General features: G+C 41.2%; 1 protein-coding gene across 1 annotated transcript in view; it reads right to left on the reverse strand.

Annotated features, from left to right (window-relative positions):
• The window catches only part of TPH2 (tryptophan hydroxylase 2), an 88681-nt gene that overhangs the window by 16592 nt on the left and 50067 nt on the right, over positions 1 to 22022 (reverse strand). The window contains exon 8 of the mRNA XM_007195006.2: positions 19886 to 20012. Coding sequence (XP_007195068.2) covers positions 19886 to 20012 — 127 coding nt within the window. The remainder of the gene's footprint in view (positions 1 to 19885; positions 20013 to 22022) is intronic.

The raw sequence follows: 22022 nt of genomic DNA on the forward strand, positions 1-22022 counted from the left end.
AATGCTAGAAACTTAGAGCTGGAAGACATTGGTTTTTTGCAGTCCTGGGCTATAGCCGCTCTGTAACCACTGGCCCCTCGCACCCCATCTCGAAGCCTCCCCTTGGCCAAAGGAAGCCACCCACTATGTGTTCACAGATTCGAGGGCCAGTCACTGTCTAGATCCTAGGGATTATTGTTCAGATGCCTTGCAGGATTGTCTCCACACTCACATTTTCCACGAGCCTCTAAATGAAAACCACTATAGCTCTTGGCAGATCACAACTTAATCAATACATTTTTTAAATTTATACTTGTTCAATTCTACTGTGCCGAGCTCTACTTGAGATTACAAAAATAGCTAAAGATATGGTCTCTATGCTCAAGAAAGGTACAATACAAAAAAAAAATAAAAAGAAATGTACCATACAAACGGGTAGACAAGACTAACATAAAAATAACAGCAACAACAGTAATAATAATGTCCTGCTGTTTTAATCCTACCATAAACTTCTGTCAAATTGCAGTGTGCTTATCTGTCTCAGAAGACGAGGAATATGAAGTTTATGTTGGACTTTTTGAAGGATAAGTGGGATCTCAGAGGGATTTCAGGAAGAGAGGAAGTTGTTGGAAAGAGTAATATCGAGGGGCTGGGGGAGGGGAGTGATTTCTGGGAACCCAAAATGCAAATCGTAGGAAGGTAAAGGTAAATCAAAGTATAGAATGGACCAGATCACAGGCTCCACTTGAACGGTAGAGACTGCCTCCTTCATCAGTGGTTCTCCTCAAGCCAAGACAGACAAAAACAAGTTGAGAAAAAGAAGAGGGTTGGGATTTGAGTATGTTCTGTCTGCTAGAAAACAATGACCCTGAATTGTGAAAAGAGCAATTAAGAACAGCCATGGAATGAATTAACATGTAAAAACCTAAGCTCTGAGGAAACATTACGGCCAACCTTGTGGAAAATTGATCATCATATACAAAAGGCACGCCCGTAGGGAGGAAAAAGAAGCGTCAGCAGAAGACAACTTTTAGTGAAGAATACATTGACACAGGCGATTTTCAGCAGCACTGTTTTAGTTAGGACTTTTCGGTGTGTTTCTTAACTACCCTTTCCTATATCTTTTTGGTTGCTTTCAGGAACAAATGGATGATTTGTTTAAGTGCCCTCTGGCCATTTCAGTTTTATTGCCCCTTCTTCAGCTCATCTGAGAGCATTTTCAACTTCAAAGGAGACCATGTGACTTAGTATCATTTAACACTTACTAGTTTTTACATCAGGCTTTAATGGTATTTTTTAATTTAAAAAAAGACAGAGAAAAAAGAAACATCTCTCACCCCTGGCATCCTGCTCAAGGACTAACAGAATAACAAGCTTTCACTTCCTATCAGGGCCACCTGAGCCGCTGGTCCACCCCTAAAACTCCAACAGGATCCACTCTAAGACACTCCACCCCCAGGGCGCAATGTCAGGTCACGATGGCCATACGGTGGCCCAATTACAAACTTTCGCTGTCGCCACCAGCCTAGAGTACAGGTCCATAGTTCATATGGCAGAAAAGACCCTCAAGGACCTTAGGGCCCCGGCCTCCTCCAGCCCCCTCCCTCCCTATTGCCCACCCCCCAGCAAGCCCCCCCAGGGAACTGCACAATTTGCAATTGTGCAGATGGACACGCTCTTTTCAGCTTCCCATCTAGGCCTTCGCACACCACCCTCGCTCTGCCTGCGATGCTCTTGTCATTGCTCAGCCCCTTTGCCGAATTCCTGCTGGTCTGCCAGATGAGGTGCCCTTCGTCTACCATCAGTGTTGTACTTCCGGATCCAGAAAGAAATCTCCAGTCTTCTTGCCTCTCCCTCCACCAGACTCTGAGGTCAGGGACAGGGTCTGACTTGTTTTCGTTGTTTCATGGCTGGTCTCTAGCCCCCTGCCTGACATGTAGCAGGTGCTTAGCAAATATTGAAGGAAGGGAGGAAATAGTGAAGCAAGAAGAATTTCCCAGCAGGCTACGCCAACAGGGTCCATGCCAATCTTCCAGATCAGTAACTACTACCCTCAGCACATTTTCCAACATTACAGACATTTCGAAAAGATGAAAACCCATCTACTGTAGCCAGCAAATCATGTTTTACTTATCGCTTCAGAAATAGATCAGTCCCTTGACCTCTCTCTATGCCCCATTTGACAAAAGCCAATGGGCCTCTGAGCCAGTGAGGAAGGGAGGAACCGGCCTTCTCGCAGGCCTTCAGGAGCCAGGATGACGGCTGATTGGCAGGTATCTCCTGCGGAAGCTCAGCAATCTTGTGGTTAAGTGGCTTCGTGACAAGGAACAACTCTGAAAATTTGCCAGTTCTGACATCTGGATCCTCATCCAAAAACATAGGGGGGAAAGTTTTTCAGTTTGCTGTTTCTAAGACTGGAAACGAGTCAAGAAAAACGCTAACTATGCTTGGTCGGGGTACGGGGGAGTTTGTGATCAATCCCGCCCTTGAAGCGCCTCACTGCCCAGACTGTTCAGAATTAGCACCCACAAGGAATTTCTATCAGCATCCCTGCCTGGACCTTCATTTAGCACATGATGACACATGAGATCAGACAGATGCTATTTTCTCCTGGAGATGAATTTGGGAGATGACCATCCATCCAATTCCGTTTTCCACAAAAGTCTGTGGCTCTTTAAAAAAGGGCATTAGGAATACAAATAAGCTTCTTTTGAATGTCTTCTGAACCTGCAGGTATTTGGGTTCACAAATCAAAAGCTGGTCTTATATTCAGAATTACTGCTTGGACCCTAGATGTAGTGCGTGAGCTTCCATAACAAAGCGATTCACAGAGTTTGGCTCTTCTTTTAGAGAAATTCCATCTTTTTTCCAAACGACCCTCTGTTGAACTTACTGTGTAACTAGCTACCTTGAAATGGCTAAACTTCACTCTGAGGACACAGACACACACACCCCCTTCATTTTCGTACCGGGTGCATGGATCAGCGTTCCGTGTATATATGTGCTTTAATCTACTTTGCACAGAAGACCTACTGAAGCAAATGCTATAGGTTTGGAAGTGCCCAAGAACTGCCTTTTATAACCTAAGCAACTCTGAGCTCCTTGAAGGAGAAGAAAACTGATGAGCACATTCTCATGCATTCATCCTTTGGCACGCCTTAAAATGTTCTGCATCAAATCACACATTCTCCCCAGATGTGGTGATTTTAAAGGTCAGCTCTCGAATGCCTGTATGAAAAAGGAGGTTCTTACTGACTCCCAAGTAAGCTGAGGGTAGTCACCACCACTTTTAGAGGGTCGTTTTATTTTTATCCCTGTGTTAGGAAAAGCAACGCCCTCCCAGACTTTAGGACTAAAGAGCTGGCATTTTCTCACCTATTTATTTCCAGGCAAGACCAAGAGTCTTGCAAAATGATTATATGTCTGAAAACTGGAGAGAAAAGTACGTTTAACAGGGAGAGCCATTTCTACCACCCCATTGCACTAAGCTGTCCTCTATATTAAGCTTTTATTAATGAAGTCATGTTTCTTTTCCTTTCACTAACCAACACCACTACCATCATCATCTCTCACACTCAGAGTCAACACTAACCATCTATATGTGCAAATGGGGTTGGAAAGACTTACCTATGAACTGGGGTCCCTGTGACAACAAGGGTCTATAGGTAATTGAACCTCTAGACAGAATTTCAGCTCAGTTGAGCTCCCCTACCTCTAATAATCACTGCCAATTACTGAAACCTACAATCTACCACCAAGCTAAACACCTTACATCATGCTCACCACCACCCCCAGAGGCAGGCAATGTGAAGGTAACATAATGTGGTGGTTTGAGAGCTTGACTTTGGAGCAAAAGACCAAGGTTCAAAGGCAGGCTCTGCCATTTCCTTGACCTTAGGAAAGTTACTTAGCCTTTCTGAGTCTTAGGTTCCTTGTCTGTAAAATGGAGAAAAATAAATGAATAACTAACATTCATTGAATTCTTACTATGTACCAGCGCTAAATCCCACCCCCCATTTTACCAATGGGAAGACTGAGGCTTAGGTTGAGCTACTTGGGCAAGTTTGGGGGCAACAGAGCTGGACTGGAATCAGTTGTGCCTGACCCCCAATGGCCATGTTGCTTGTACTGTACCATACTGTTTGCCTCTGTTCTCGGTGACTGCGGGCCCTTTGTGACAGCTGAGCTTGGTGTGTGCCAGGAAAGATAGGGGCCTGTCTAGCTTGCCTACAGTCATCCTTGCCTGGCTTGCACTGGTTAGGTGCCTTCAATCTAGGGTGTGGACCCTAGATCAGTCAAGCAGCACATCAGAGACCTACCTGGGGCCAGTGAGGAACACACACTAGAAACCAGCCATAACAGGAAACCCAGTCTTCTGAGCCTTGCCAGTGGGCAACAGCACCGCAACTAACCCAGCTCAGGAGAGCTGAGACTACAGTAAACGAGGCTGGGCTGAAAATTAAATACATCATGTTTATGCTAAAAAGACATATTACACAGCACAAAACCAAATACTACCTAGTATTGCTTTAAACTACAGCAATCTACTTACATTGGATACAGATGCATTATTTGATGGGCACAAAAAAGATTTGGTAAAGGATAGTGAGAATTCATGAGACAGTAAACTTGAAATATTTTGGTGTCTCGTGAGAAGCTATTTAACCAAACTTCCCCTCTGGCTCTAGCTACCAAGAGAACTGGTATGTTTGCTGCTGCCTAGAACGCCATTCCCTCTGTTCTCTCTACCGTCCCCTGATCAATAGAGTCCCCTGATCAGTAAAGGGCAGGTGACTGGAGATGAAATTTCACTTCCCAACTCAGTATCATGTATCCCATCTAATGGGGGCAGCAACTCAGCGCTTGCCAGGTGTGTCCTTGGGTAAAGGCAGTCTGACTGCCAGAGGCGCTGGTCTTTTCAAGAGAAGCTAGGAATCTAGATGGTCATGTGATGGCCTCTGAAGTGGAAATGCAGACCATTTTTTAAGTTTAATCAAGGTGTAGACTCTATTTATTTTTCTCACAGACATTAACCACAGCAGAGGACTCTAATTTGTAATCCCTTTAGAGGGTAGCATGATTTAAAGAGCCCGAATCCCACTTCTGTCACCATAACTTGCCTCCAGGACACCAAGCACATGTCTCTGCTGCCTCAGCTGATCACACCTTGCCTTGACATCCTAAACTCCTGAGAAGTGGGTTGGTGCACCAGGTCAGGATGCAGAAAATCTAGTAGCTCAGTCTCTGCCATTATTGTACTGTATGATTTGGGACAAGTCATTTCACTTGTCTAAGTCTCCCTTTATTCATTTATAAAATGGAGATTCCTTTCCTTGCCAAATTTTTACTGGGCACCAATTTTGTGTATAGCACCATGTGGATACCAAGGAGTGTGCTAGGGGATAATAATATGAGTCCTGCCTATCTTGAAGTGCCACTGTGAGACTCAAATGAATAAACACATGTCAAATGCTAAATCAATGTAAGAGCTGAAATTTAGGTGAAGGTTCCCTGCTCTGAGGTGATTAAGACCATGGTCATGTTCATGGCTGACTCATCCCCTGTCTCAGGACTCTGATTCTACAGAGAGACCCCTTCTGGATAGGCGACGGCAGGCTTAATTACAGGTCAACAGTTCCTGAAACCCAACTGAAGGCACTTTGCAATATGAAGAAAGTCTGTTAAGATGCAAATGTTCCCTGAAGTATTAACATCTATTCTCTCAGTAAGCATATATAACAGCAAATTAAAAAATAATAACTTGACTGCTGAGAAAGTCTTCCCCCAGGAAACCACTTTTGATCATCCATTCCTCTCCCTGAACCTGACCCAAGCGCCCTCCTTTCCCTGTCTTTGCACTTAAGTTATATTTAAATCCTTATTTGTGGGACTTCCCTGGTGGTCCAATGGTTGAGACTTCGCCTTCTAATGCAGGGGGTGTGGGTTCGATCCCTGGTAGGGGAACCAAGATCCCACATGCCTCAGGGCCAAAAAAACAAAACATGAAACAGAAGCAATATTGTAACAAATTCAGTAAAGACTTTAAAAATGGTCCGCATCAAAAAAAAAAAGAAAAATCTTAATAAATAAATAAATCCTTACCTGTATCCCTCACTAAACTGCAAGTCGCCAAGAAGCAGGACCATGCCTACCTGTTTTACAGTTGAATTCCTGATGCCTGACACATAGTAGATGCTCATTCACTGAATGAATAAATGAACATGCCATAATTGATTCTATCAGAGCTATGGAAAAGGTATGCAGTAGAAATCCAGCAAGGTCATGCCTTTGCTAAACATCTGTGCAAAGAAGCAGAGTCCAATGCCCCTTTCTAGCCAGTTATAGCCCTGACTTTTATCTTGGAAGAACTCTTCTTAATTAGATTTGAGAGAAGAAAAGGTGAACAGCGCAATAACGGTGTTTATGAGAGATAAACGTTTGAACGTTTCTGAAGTATGTTATTTTAAGGTATCTCCCCTTGGTTTATTACAGAGAACTTTCAATCCTTGCTAGTTAGACACCAACCTAGGACCTCTGTGCATAAACATGGAGACACTTTCAAAACTAGAGCAAACAACATCTTTTGGAATTCTTCCAATAACTTCCTTACATACTTTTGTGTTAATGCAGCCATCTTACAACCAAACTGCAAACACCTGGCTTAAATTCTCAGGAACTTGAACTCATAAGGAGTGAGCAGCCAAGATTTGAAACCCCCAATTTACGGCTTTCTTGAGTTATTCAGGGAGTGCTGCATGTACCGATGAACAGCACCACTGCTAATCTGCTTGAAAAGTTCAGTCAGGAATTCCTATTTCACGTGCTGTCCCTGGCACAAACAATATTTATTCATTTGTTCTCCCCTGGCGGTTTCCTGCAACTTGCCTTTCTCTGTGTTCGCTCAGGGGAGGTATGCTATTAACTCAGGGGAGGCCTCCTCCATCTCTAGGCAGAAGCTTGACATCATTCAGATGAGGCCTTCCCTTTATTATTTATGGTTAAAACATTTTACATTGCAAAGCAGCATGCTGGCTCCAACTAAAACCCCTTTGTAGTATAAACTGCAGAGTCTGCATTTCAGAAGGGAAAACCTGAGCTATTGAAAGTTAGAGAATTAAGCAGTGTCACCCGAAGAGTAGAAATACTCTCCAGGGACCTTTCCTGCACTTGAGTCTTACTGATGTGGCCAACTAGATGCCTATGAGTGCAACCGTGTCAAATACACTAGCTCACATTTATTGAACACATCTCTGTGCTAAGCAGCTTTACGATGCATTATTTCATTCATCCCCAATAGAGCTACAAGACTTGATATCTTATTATTCTCGTTTTAAAGATGAAGAAACTAAGGCACAGAGAGGTTAACTAACTTAGCCAAGGTTACCCAGCCAGGAAGTGATAGAGCTGGATGTGAAGCCACGTAATTTGACCCTAAAGCCTGCACTCTGAATACCTGCTACACTATACGGCCTCGCTAGCCAGTCCCTAAAGCGCACAGGCTCAAGGAAAACCACCTAGTGTCGTATATAGGAGGGTTCACTCTATTTCATTCCAGCTTTCCCTTTTCCTCCCTACCTGTATGATTATCTGAGATCATGTGCTATGGGGAAGGATGTTCATGATCTTACCCAAAATAAGAACAGTAAGAGGGGTGAATATTCATTAGACAAAAGTAGCACTCACTAATGGGGACAAGAAAAATGCAAAATTTGAAGACTGAAGATTAAAATATATATGAAAACCAAATTTTAATGTAAAAAAGTGCTATGTGCTAACTTTTTTCTCAAAATAATGAAAGGAAAAGCAAACAAAACTCATTAGCTACATCTGATGTTCACTAAAACACTTTGCAACTTACCTGAGTGAAAAGTCATAAACCCCATATTTCTAGAGTACTTCCAATTTATTCTTTCTTCTGTTGGTGTAAAAGATAAAGTCTCTCCTGACAGCACAAGTGTTTGATAAATGGATGAACATCTTGCTGCTTCTTTTTCCAAAGCCAAGACTCCCCTTTACTAAGTTCTTATTTGACGTGGCAAAATGACTTTTCAGAAAAACTAGGAGGCTATATACCAAAATGTTAACACTGGTTATTGCTGCTGTGATGTTACAAATGATCTTTATACTCTTTTCCTTGCTTATCCATTTTTAAAAATTTTCTACAATGAATATGTGTCATTTTTGTAATAAGGAAGAGAAACGAAGGTTTTTGTAAAGATTTGTAAAGACTTCTCAGTAAAGGAGTCCCTAATTCACCCTGCCGTCTCTTCATTGCTAAGGGAATAGGTTTCTTTCCAGTTTTATTGAGGTATAATCGACATACTTCACTGTATAAATTTAAGGTGTACAGCATAATGGTTTGACTTACATATACTGTGAAATGATAAGCGCAAGAAGTTTGGTTAGCATCTATCATCTCATATAGATACAGTAGAAAAGAAAAAGCAAAAAAAAAAAAATGTGTTTCCTTGTGGTGAGAATTCTTAGGATTTACTCTCTTAACAACTTTCTTGATTTTATATGGACACTATAAAGGACAGACTTTCAGACTCTGAAAAGAATGATGAGGGCCTGAGGTGATGTATTCCTCCCCACTCTCCCAGCATTTCTTACTTACACCTAGTCTGTACCGAAGCCCTCAAATGAGAGCATTTCCATTTTCCGGGAGACCTTTCCCCAGTATGATATCCACCCATCAGAAATATTCCAGAAATGCCCATCCTTACAGTGACAAAACATAAAATTCTAAGCAAATTACAATATTCCTACAAAGGGAGCAAAGAGATTTTTAATCACTGTGTGTTCAATCTCCCGTCGCTTTTCTTATTATTCTTTCATTCATTGTGGCTCATAATGTACAGTAATACATTTTACATCTACTAAATGTGTTCTGGGTTTTTATATCACAGTTCAGAAGAATAGCTTTGGAAATCCTTTTGACTCCTTCATTTGAAAACTACATTTGTGGAATGGGGTAATTACATTCCTATAGTTCGATATAACATTACCTCGGCTATTCTTCTTCATAAAAAAAATTTCAACCATCTCTCTCTGCTTCTGCTAGAAATGGAATTACACCACAGATATTTCTGTTAATACAAGTCTAAGATTTTGAAAACCTAATTTACTGTAGTTAAATCAGAAAATTCCTTCTTTTGTACATCTTTATGGAAATTAAAATGACTGCACGAATCTTCTGTGCTTGAAGAATGCATCCCATCTTATTCTGAGAAGAGAAAGTAAGGAGGATTCAATGTCAGGGCTTTTGAATCACAGGAGGAAGTTAGCTCTGGATGAGGATCCAGGGGATTTAGGGGCTTGACATGACTTGGAAATTATTTAATCAACAATATAACTCCTTTAGTGCAGTTCGGATTTGAGGGGTGACGGTGAGGTCGAGTCGTCTCCTACGTGGGAATGATAATGGCACCGCATGCATCACAAAAGTATTTCATCTCATTTGCTCCTCATTCAGCTTCAAGTGGTAGAAGAACATCTCCATTTTTAAAGAAGGCATTTGAAGCACGAACAGGGAATGTAATTTGTCCCTGAGTACGAGATCAAGAAGTAACAAAGCTGCCACTCAGATCATCGAAATACAAGAGACAACAAGTGTTGGCAAGGATGCAGAGAAAAGAGAACCCTTGTGCACTGTTGGTGGGAATGGAAATTATTGCAGCCACTCAGGAAAACAGTATGGAGGTTCCTCAAAAACTTGAAAACAGAACTAGCATCTGATCCAACAATTCTACTTCCGGGTATATAACCAAAGGAAATGAAAACAATATTTCTAAGAGCTGTCTGCACTCCCATGTTTATTGCAGCATTATTCAAAATAGCCAAAATATGAAAACAACCTATGTGTCCATCAGTGGATGAACAGATAAAAACCTGGTATATATATATAATGGAATATTATTCAGCCATGAGAAAGAAGGAAATCCTGCCATTTGTGACAACACGGATAGACCTTGAAGGTATTACACTACGTAAAATAAGTCAGACAGAGAAAGACAAATACTGTTTGATATCACTTATATGTGGAATCTAAAAAAGCTGAACTCAGACTTCCCTGGTGGCTCAATGGTTAAGAATCCACCTGCCAATGCAGGGGACAGGGGTTCGAGCCCTGGTCCGGGAAGAGCCCACATGCCACAGAGCAACTAAATCCCGTGCGCCACAACTACTGAGCCTGTGCTCTAGAACGCACGAGACACAACTACTGAGCCTGAGTGCTGCAACTATTGAAGCCCGCGTGCCTAGAGCCCGTGCTCCACAACAAGAGAAGCCACTGCAGTGAGAAGCCCGCGCACCGCAACGAAGAATAGCCCCCGCTCGCTGCAACTAGAGAAAGCCCGTGCGCAGCAACAAAGACCCAACACAGCCATAAATAAACAAACAAATAAATAAATAAATTTATAAAAAAAGCTGAACTCATAGAAACACAAATTAGAATGGTGGTTACCAGAAGATGGGGGTTGGGGGGAAAGGGGAGATATTGGTCAAAGGATAGAAACCTCCAGTTATAAGATAAATAAGTTCTGGGGATCTAACGTACAGCATGCTGACAATAGTTAATAACACTGTATTATATACTTGAAAGTTGCTGAAAGAGTAGATCTTAAATGTTCTCACCCCAAAAAAGAAATGGTAATTATATGAGGTGATGCAGGTGTTAGCTAACGCTGTCGTGGTAATCATTCTAAAATAGGTAAGTATATCAAATCAACATATTGTACACCTTAAACTTAAATAATGTCGTTAAGTCAGTTATTTCTCAATAAAGCTAGAAAAAAACAAAGCTGGCACTCAAACCCCGCTGGGCTCACTTCAGGTTCAGACCCTTCCTACCACATCCCACCACACCACACCCCATACTCCCCATCAGAACATCCTACTAGCATCTTCATCAAGTTCTGAGACTCCAACTGCTGACTTGCAATGCTACTGTAAGGATAAAATCAAGTGGGCACAGAGCTTAGCACACAAACAGAGAATGAACAGTTACCAAAGCAGCTCTATTTTCATGAGTTTCCAAATATCTAAAATAGGTTGTTGGGGGTTTTTTTCCTCATCTGCAGTTTTATGATATCTCTCTGAAGCCCCTAGGATACAGTTACAAATGTTGAAGAAAGATTTGAGTTGCAAAAAATGTACAACTATTCCGGATTGCAAATAGATTTGTTTCTAAACATAGTGAGCAATGTAGAGCTCACTTTTTAATTCCAAATAATGGTGGTATTCTCATCATAATATAAATAGATGACAAACACCTGTAATGTCAACGATGAATATTGTAAGTGACACATATACAGCTAGAGCAAAATACCCTTAGCTCCAATATCAAAGATCTCAAAAGAAAGTATAGACAGAAGGAAGTGTGGCCTTGGAGCACTCAGGTAGAAAAAGACCAAGGGAGGGGGTAGTGAAAACAATGACAAAGGACAGAAGTGAAGTTCTAAGGGGCTAGTTAAAGAAATACAGTGCTCCTTGCAAGGCAAGACCACTTTTCTATATGCACAGAAGACATAAAAGTGAAAGTAATGAGTTGGAATAGATATTATTAACTTTTAATTAAGTTACTCTTGGAAATAACACACAAACTCATCATCCACCCAAACATCTCAATTAAGAATGTATAAAAGTACAGTCCTTCCAGCTTTTTGTCAGCTTTGTATCAAATGATCCAAATAGCTGAACTAGTTCAAAGACTCTACATGGAATAAATAAGCCTGGGGCTTATTTTGAGCTTCCTGTAGAGATACTAAAATGGTCATTTTTAATGTCATCCATCTTCAGAAAGAAGTAGAGTTGGGCATAAGTCTTTTAAAAGCCGTAAGTTCCCCACCTCCAGCCAGGTAGGCAAGGTCATGAGAGACCGGGAAACAAGCTAAGGTCCTCCACAGACAGGAAAACATTAATTAGGAATTCATAAACTAAGGTTACCTTTACAATTATACTTCTAATGTGAATTATAGTCAATTGTTAGTTTAAGGCTGACTGTATATTTCATTACTGCTCTCAGCATGAAAAAAGTCCTGTTTATACCTGGAAATTCAAACACACTTGATTCATGGCCATCAAAAACCCCAAACAATGCAAACTTTTTACTTGGAACTAATAAATTATTTGCTTTGATAAAGTACAAACAGAACCCTATATTACTAATTTTTTGACAGCCCTTTCCTATAAAAAAATTAGCTGGTGATCAGGTCTCTGCTCACAGTGACTTTCACCATTTTAAAAAACAATCTAGACTCGTATCTCTTAAACTGTGCTCCTTGGAATATTAATAGCTTGGGATGCTAATATGTCTTCCATAAAAAGAGACTTCGGCGACCATATAACGTACTTTCTTAATTTTCAAGTTCACATTTTAACATTTCTAAAATGGAGCTTCTTACAAACAATGTCAAAAAATTTTGCTAGTTGAATCTTTTTCCCCTTTAAAAAAAAACTATTAAATTAATTTAATGGCATCTTAAAATGGAGGGAACATGGTCAGTTTGTAAAAATAAAATTTTTATCACTTATACGATTCGCTCTGCACATTATCTTATTAAAGGCCCTGAAAATCCTACACTTTGAAAACAAAGCTGTTTACTTCACTTAACCCAGTTTTTCCCAAATATATTTGCCCATTGATCCCTTCTGGCATAGAACTCATAGTAACATTTCATGAGACTAATGTTCTGGGGACACATTCTGGTTACTCCTTCATTACCCTTGGCCAAGACACTTTGCTCATCAGCTTTACCAAGACCCAGTGACAGAAGCCCTTCATCAGGAAGTGAAGGTAAACATGTTTTGGGATTGACAGAACTGAATGGATAACCTAAAACTCTCTGTAGAGGGAAAATTCCAAATGGGCCAGAGGCCGATTTATTCTGCTTGGGAAACATCTGTGGTGTATTCCTACTGATTGCTTTCTCCAACAAATGATGCACAGCTTTGTCTGTTTCAAATGCCTTTATGATGTGAGAAGTGAATAGACTGAATTGAAGCCATCTGCATCATAGGATGGGACACAGTGTTTGGTGAAAGGCGTCCCTTTACATTTCCTAACATTTGGGGAAAGAGAAATCAATAATTTTCTAGGACTAGTTCCTAAATTTACCTGATCAGCAAGTTCCTGTTTGTGCATTCCTGTCAAATTGAATGATATAAGTCATATGGCAAAATAGCAGGCAGCAGGAGAGTGTGAGAGCAGACACACAAAATGGAAGCAGTGACATGGCACTCAGAGATACAAGGGTCCATTTTCAGGCCCAGAATAAGTCCTAAATAAACTTATGTCACACCGCACAATATTTATCTGGCTATACCCTATTAGTTTAGTTTTTAGCAAAAGTATTGAATATGGAAATAAAGCTAAAAGCTTACCACATGCCTTTTGAAAGACATACTCAAGCATTGTCTAACAGGTGCACCTGTGTAACGGTCACCCGCTTCTCTTGAACGAAGAGCATCAGCATTACCTGGGATCTTATCAGAAATGCCAGATCTCAGGCCCCATTCCAGACCTACTTGGCCAGAATCTGACACGTAACAAGATCCCTAGGTTATTTTATACACATTACCATTTGAAAAACACTGGTCTAGGGAATATACCCTTTGTCTGACTTCCTATTTATATTGATTGAGGCCCAGATGCTGTTAATTTTATGAAGACTGATAAATTGCAAGTTATTTTTGTCCGCTAGACATGCAAATGACTTCTGCCTGGTAGAAAAGATAACTTCAAGGTTACAGTTCTTTGCCCTGTAGAACATAAAACATTTCGCACCTTGTTCCAAGATTCTTTCTTTCAGTGACTAGGTAGTCTGTCTCTCAAATTCTTCTTTGAGCTACATTTACCATCTTGTTTTTCCCTCATGACTGAGTTAAATAAATCTTTGACACATGCTCAGCATATATGTATGACAGTCATGCTTGTGACTGTTTAAAGTTGTAATTCAAAACCAGTCACCTCTCAATAGCAATAAGATACTTATTTCTAGTGAAGATGGTAATAGCCGTCCTTTCTTGGGAAAAATAGTCAGTTGTCCAGTAAGCAGTAATTGAGAACGTCCAATATGATATAAAGACGAGTCTAGCATGGGCTGGTCATTCAGCATGGTATAGTATAATGTATAATCTAACTTTAAATACAAGGGCTGGCAACTGAGAGCCTAGAGTTCCGATTCAGCTTGCAAACATGATTTGCAGCCAAAGAACATTTTGTTTTATTTTCATTTTTGAATTCGAAGGCCTTTAGGTGCAATGTAATGTGTATTCTCTAGTTCTCCACAGGCTCCAGTACTCCTTGTTATCTTCTATCAGGCTATTTCACACATACTGGCTACCTGTCTGGCCCCTGAAGGCACTTACGATTACCGTCCTTAAAGAGGACACTAATCTATTAAATCCATGTAAGCCAGTACTACAGTGGGAAATGGCTGGTCTGAAAATTACAGCACACGCTATGCAACCCTTTTGGGGCATATTTTTGCATATCTGTCGTGCACAGACCCTGGACAGCTACGATGAGTATGAAAAGGGTGCAGCTGCCAAATCCAGCGGCCTTATTCATTATCCACCAGAGGGCAAATTATTTATGTGTATAACAATGCATTTCACATACAGTCACCAAGCATCATCATCAACTTCTTCAGATACAAAAGAGTTTCATTTAAACGGTTCTCAGGGAGTAGACACCATTGCCCACATAAAACAGCAGAGATAGCTTCATTCTCAAAAATGAGCATTATTAAAATGTCAAAATAAATATCATGCAGAAATATAGCAAGAAGAGGCAGTAGGTATAGGCAATCACCTAGTCCCTCTGAAATCAGACCCAGAAGTTCAGTAGCAGCTTTGAACAAAACAAGAGTTTGGCGGCGCCCCTTAGGCTTGGGGGGAGGCTGTATTCTGCCTTAGATGGATTGGTTGACAGCATATCACAGAAAGTTATTGTCTACTTTCACCAGGCATGACTCTCTTTTTCATAAGTGCTTGAGTTCACTAAACAAGGAAAAGCAGGCACTCTACAAACAGAGTCATTAATAATATAAATCTCACCGAGAGTAAAAGAATAATATGGGCTGTCTCGTTGTTCTGCATAAATAGTGATTTCTGTGGTTTTCCATTTGTCCTCTCTATGGATTTTTCTCCTTTGGTGCATCTCATCTCTCATTTTATTCTAGTACTTTTTCAGGGGACTTAATGAACACGACTTGGAGGAAATCAGCTAATAATACCTCCATTTCTCATCTGGACAGCCAAGAGGGCTCGCTAACCACCACTCTTCCCCTACCATTGGACTTTTTACCCCTCCCAGTGAGGGCTTATCTCTTAATCTCTTAGTCCTTGCAATGGGGTCATTAAATTGGTCTTCTAGCTTCAGTATATGGCTTGACAGTCCTTAATATGCATGCCATCCAGTAGGTTATTTATTCCTGGGTTTACTGTGAAACTGCCTGGCTGGAATCTGTGTTTTCTTTCAAAACCAACTTCCAGCAGTTTTCTATTCACTTTGTTTTTAACTGAGGGCTGGGATGTGGTTCTAGAAGTCAAAGGCAGGTACAGCATCATTTCAGAAAAAAGCCTCCCTAACTTCCTCACACTGTGAGCCCATCTTCCTCCGTATTCTTCCCATCACATGGAAGAAGCTTTCCAAATGTCTCCTTGGTCTGCAAAACGCTTTCCAAAGTAAGTGGGAAGTCTATAAAATTGGAAAATATTGGACCTGCAAGGCTCGTGAGAGACAGAAAATCAAAGAGAGCTGAGGTAGGGGCAACATGCAACATCAGGAAAAGAGAAATAAGTAGATCAGGCAAGACCTTGGTGAGGCACCACCCCCAGCCCGAACTTCTCCACTGCATTTACAAGAGACTCAAAATCTTTTCAGTCTCTTGAAAGCTTATACTCTCTTTGGTGTAAACTTTCAAAAGACTTAAAGTCAAAGCCACCATGAGGTTCCAGACATGTTGGCTCCCTTGGGAGACTCTTGATCCTCCCTAACCTGTCACCAACTATTTCTATACAGAGAAGAACCTCTCTGCTGGTCCCTGCCCGATTCTGAGCCCCGGTCTCCGACAATGAACTCAGAATTCACACACACTTAGAAGACTGACCTTAAATCCACTTCTCCTACATATCTGCTGATGTACGTAAATAAAAGTTAACACTGACTCTGGGTTTTCTGTATTTTTGTGTACTAGATCATGAGTTCTTTCAAGTAAGTACAACTTCTTTGTCTTTTCCCTATTCCTACCTCATGGTACCTAGGATTCTTTAGCCACTTAAAGAATATCTGTTGACTCGAATTGGCTTCTACAGAAAAGCAGGTACATTCTAGGCAAAGAACAATTGAAAAAGAGGGCAAAAGAAAGTGAGAGAAACAAGATTAATGATCTAATGATCTCTAATAGATGGAAGTGTTTTTGGCTACTGGGGCTAGGGCAATCCATGGCCAAGGGTGTTGGAACCACGCTAAAGAATGTAAATTCCAAAAGAAAACTTACTCATCCTCCAAATTCACTGGCCCTGGTAAAACAGGTTTCAAGGTTCAATTATTAGTTTTATCTTGCAAGTGTAAAAATAGAAACAATAATGGCCCCCCCAAAGATATCCATGTCTTAATCTCCAGAACTTGTGAATATGTCACCTTTGCAGATATGGACTTTGAATGGATACCTTTGAATTATCCAGGTAGACCCCACATCAGTCCTTAAAAGCAAAGGTCAGTGAGAGAGAGAGAGAGAGATGTGACGATGGTAGGAAGGTCAGAGAGATGCAACATTACTGTTCTGAAGATGGAGGAAGGGGGCCACAAGCCAAGGAATGCAGGCAGCCTTTAGCAGCTGGAAAAAAACAAGAAAATAGATTCTCCCCCAGAGCTTCCAGAGAGGAGCACAGCCCTGCTGACACCTTAATCTTAGCCCAGTGAGAAGTGTGTCTGACTTGTAACTTTATGAAACTGTAAGATAACAGATTTATATTGTTTTAAGTCAGGAGTAATTTGTTAATTGTAATGATAGAAAATGAACACAAAAGGCAATCCTTGGCTTCAGCATTCCCTGGCATTCCCTGTCTAGCCCCCAAACCAGAAAGATTTCTTATTCTAAATGAAACTGCCCCTCTACTCTTCCTTTCCCCCTTCACCACTTGGCTGGCTTTTTCTCATCTTTCAAGACTCAGCAGAAAGTTTCTCTCCTCTGACAAATCTTAGTTTTATCTATATAGACTGTGAATTTCTGAAAAGTGAGGACCCTGTCATATTCCTTGTAAATGTTAGTTTGAATGATGGAATTAATCAATCATCATTTAATGGAAGGGACAATAAAACTGCTTTCTTGTCACTACTTTTAAGAAAGAAATTAGATCACTCACTAGGATCTACCTACATTCACGTCCATGAAGTCCTACCTCATTCCTTCTCCTCCTCTCTTTGGACACACGGGCGCGTGCGCACGCACACACACACACACACACACACACACACACACACACACACACTCACACAGCCTGGCAGGGTTGAATCCCAGTTTGTAGCTGTTCAGAATAAGACTAGTAAGCAAAACATTCATCTCTGATCAAGAGTATAAACTGTAGGGATCAAAGGCTGAAACCAGAACATTTCAAGAGAAACTTGAAAGGCACAGAAAAGTTCCAAAATGTGGAATCTAAAGCCGGAGCTTAGGTTTGATAATTAAATAACAGGACTTATGTTGTGGAGGTTTTAAAATACATCTACAAATACTTTGATGCTCCTTTCTCCAAAAAGTGGAGACGAATTCTCCCCCCCTTGAGTATGGGCTGGAGTGAGTCCCTTCTAATGAATAAAATGTGGCTGATGTGATCAGCATACGATCAAGCCACAAAAGGCATTACAACTTCCTCCCTCAGTAACTATCTCTGTCTCTTCCCTTCTCTTTCTCTCTTTCTTTCTTTCTCTCTGTCTCTCTCTCTCTCTCTTCTGAAGGAAGCCTGTTGCCAACAGCCACATGACTGAGTCAGCTTGGGAGAACTTTCCCAAACCTGAAGACATCTACGGGCCCAGCCCACATCTTAACGCCAACCACAGGAAAGTCCCTAAGCCAAAACCACTCAGCTAAGCTGCTCCCGAATCTCCAAACACAGAAACTATGAGATAATAAATGTTTATTGTTTTAAGCCACTAAATTTTGGAATTACTTGTTACGCAGTAATAGATAGCCAATATACGTGAGATACAATCCCTAGAGTAGAGGTTACAAATTGGAAGCCTAGCTCCCAGTTCAGTCTACAAATATATTTTCCTCAGCTTGTAATGGTAGATTTCTTTTTAAGAGCCAAAATTTTTAAATCATTAAATTTCACTTAGAAATCTAGATTTCCAGCCTCTCTCAAAATTTTGGAGATCCAGCCACACAAAGGCCCACATTCCCACCTGGCAGGCTTCTGCTGTAGAAGAGGCATGCTCTCCTGAGTTCACCGCAGTCCCCACTCAACCCTACCCATCCCCACACTGATGCCAACAGCATGGCTTTTGCACTGCTATTTCTCTTTTAGTAGAAAAATATTTCTCAGTTCCTGTATCTCTATCAAAATTAGGAAACAAAAGGTATACTGAAAGGGCTTTGCATCTTAAGAAATCTAGGAGAACACTTGTTTCTTGGTGGGAGTGAAGAATATTCCTACGTGCCTAATACGCCATCAATGTGTGTCTGTGTCAAATACACACAATTTAGGATCCTATATTTTCTTCCTCCAGTACCTTTGCTCATTGAGGCTAACACAATGGACCCTGTAGGTAGGTGGGTTTGCTAAACCTGCTCTTTCTTACTCGGGGCTCCTTGAAATGGGGCTAGGATGAGGCATATGAGCTTGCTAGATCTGGCTCTTCAGCAGCTTAAAGGTAGCCGCCAACATTACACCTTTCCTCTCATACTGCTTGTTTTGAGAAGAACCTTGCTGAGACCATAGTATCTATTAAATCTTTTTCTGGTTTTGTACTTAAAATAATTGTTTAGCATGAGCTGCTTATTGCTGGTTCAAATTGTGTCTGACCAAACCCATACTGACTAATCAGAAATAATCCCGGGCTTCCCTGGTGGCGCAGTGGTTGAGGGTCTGCCTGCTAATGCAGGGGACACGGGTTCGAGCCCTGGTCTGGGAAGATCCCACATGCCACGGAGCAGCTGGGCCCGTGAGCCACAATTGCTGAGCCTGCGCGTCTGGAGCCTGTGCCCCGCGACGGGAGGGGCCGCGATAGAGAGAGGCCCGCGCACCGCGATGAAGAGCGGTCCCCGCACCGCGATGAAGAGTGGCCCCCGCTTGCCGCAACTGGAGAAAGCCCTCGCACGAACCGAAGACCCAACACAGCCAAAAATAAATAAATAAATAAATAAATAAATAAGAAAATCCTTTAAAAAAAAAAAAAAAGAAATAATCCCGAGTACAACCTCTACTTTACCATAAATGCATAATTTTCATTATTACAAATGTTTCTAGGAAATAAACATTGAACTAGAACAAGAGTTGGCAAATTGCAGCATACAGGCCAAATCTGGCCCACCGCCAGCTTTTATAAATAAAGTTTTATCGGAATACAGCCACACTTATTCATTTATGTACTGTCTGTGGCTGCTTTTACACCACACTGGCTGAGCTAAGTAGCTATGACAGAGGCCTCATGACCTGCAAGCCTCAAATATCTACAATCTAGCCAGTCCCTGAATGAGAAGGATAAAATACAAAGATTTTGACAGTTAATAGGCCAAGAACACATTGTGCTTCAAAGGAACACACATGGGGAAAAGTAAAGACGCCATGCCCTCTCCAGAATGTTTGCCTTATCACTCACAGTCAGTAACTCTAAAATTTTCTTTACCTTACGAATAGACATAAACAGAATGGGTTTTTAGGTTGAAAATGAACTCACTGTGGCTAATTTCTGAACGTCTTCATCTGATGCTCCCAGAGATGCCAGGCCTATTTCTTGTGAAAACTGAGCAAACTTAGGATCCGCAAGTAGAGGGACATGTCCCAGGAGTTCGTGACATGTGTCTCTGAAAAGAGAAACATCACAGAGAAATGTTAGACAAGTTAAGCTATCACTGGCAGAACAAGACCTAAAATTCTAATTATAACCTTGTTACTGTAATTAATGTTACCAAATTTCACCAATCCTAAGATCTGTTATCAACTCTGAAATCCAGATACATCTTACAACCATGGCATCTTAAATTATATGATATACGATATGTTAACAAAATAATAGTGACTACTATTTTCAAGAGCGTATCATATGCCAAACATGTGTTAAGTGTTTTATTACATGCACTGTCTCTTTGAATACTCAAGAGAAACTTGAATTAAAGTAACTTATTGGTGCAACATTCTATAGACCAGGGGTGTGCAAACTACAGCTGCAGGTCAAATCTGGCCTACTGCCTGTTTCTGTAAATAAAGTTTTATTGGAACACAGCCATGCCCATTCGTTAATGTATTGTCTATGGCTCCTTTTGCCTAAAACAGCGGAGTTGAGTAGTTGTGACTGAGACCATATGGCCCACAAAGCCTAAAATATTTACTAGCTGGACCTTTACTGAAAAAGCTTGCCGATTCTTGCTACAGATAGTGATAAAGCCAAAACTTGAATCCAGCTTATCATGATTTCTAAACTCTTGCTCTCAACCCTTAAGTTACACTGCATCCCATGTTACACTTTGCAGGGCACTGGGAAACAGTAGAAGATCCTATTGTCATCAACAGATGTCTTTTCCCGTGGACCATTTATCTGTCTATAACACAAGCAACTCTTCTGAGTCTTCACACTGGAAGACCCTCCCAGTCCTCTGCTTTGACTAGCCTGAACTAGGTAATAATAGAAGTTTACATCCTCTCTCATTTGCCTGTGCTTCCACTTGGAGCCAGAGACCAGGCAAAGGCAGGTATGTGTCACAATGAAGCAAGGCAGATGCCTTCCTGAGTCATTGCCATAAATCACAAACCATTTCCTGATACCAAGCTATCCTGGAATATATGACTCTCTGGAAATGAATCAAAAGGCAACAATATTTTATTTTCTTGACAAAAACTAATGAGCCAGGTAGTAATTGAAAGATGTTTCCTAATTTCACCTGGGCTCCTCGTAAGTGTATCGCTTCAAATAGATGCTATAACATAAATGCCAGGTACTACCACCAATATCACAAGTATAAAGTAAGTTGGATGGTCATGAGGCTGCAGCAGGGGAATGGTGGTCAAGGGCAGACGATGGGTGCCAACATAAGACATACGGCATTACTTGGTCAAAAAGTTCTGTTCCCACAGCTCAAACCACATGCCCAACCCTGGCCAGCCACTTCCCAGACACATCAGGTTGAAAAAGCAGCCAACTGAGAATACGTGGACATGATACTGAAGGAAACTCCAAATTCATTCTCTATCAACTGGGCGCCAACAGCCTCCTTTTTGTACAGAAACTGAATTTGTGGAAAAGCATATGTGGTGGTTACTCTCCAGTCACACTCCTTAAGGTGGTGAATCAGACTCATTGGATTTTAGGGAATAAGGAGAATTTAAATGTTATCAGAGCCCCTCATTTTACCTATGAAGAAATTAAAGACAGAAGGAGGAATAAAAGAAAGCTAACATAGTGCCTTCCCTGGTGGCGCAGTGGTTAAGAATCCGCCTGCCAATGCAGGGGACATGGGTTCAAGCCCTGGTCCAGGAAGATCCCACATGCCACGAAGCAACTAAACCCGTGTGCCACTACTCAGCCTGAGCTCTAGAGCCTTCGAGCCACAGCTACTGAAGCCTGCGTGCATAGAGCCTGTGCTCTGCAACAAGAGAAGCCACCGCTCGCTGCAACTAGAGAAAACCTGTGCACAGCAACGAAGACCCAACGCAGCCAAAAATAAATAAATAAATTTATTAAAAAAAAAGAAAAGAAAGCTAACATATACTGAGCTCCTACTATGTGCTGGGTACTGGGCTAAATGTTTTCATGTCCCATTAGTAATTTCATCTTCACTTACAAAGAAGTCTTATTATTCCCATTTGATAAATGGGGA

Source organism: Balaenoptera acutorostrata, chromosome 11 (genome assembly GCF_949987535.1).
Source record: "Balaenoptera acutorostrata chromosome 11, mBalAcu1.1, whole genome shotgun sequence".
In the NCBI taxonomy this organism is placed as follows: domain Eukaryota; kingdom Metazoa; phylum Chordata; class Mammalia; order Artiodactyla; family Balaenopteridae; genus Balaenoptera; species Balaenoptera acutorostrata.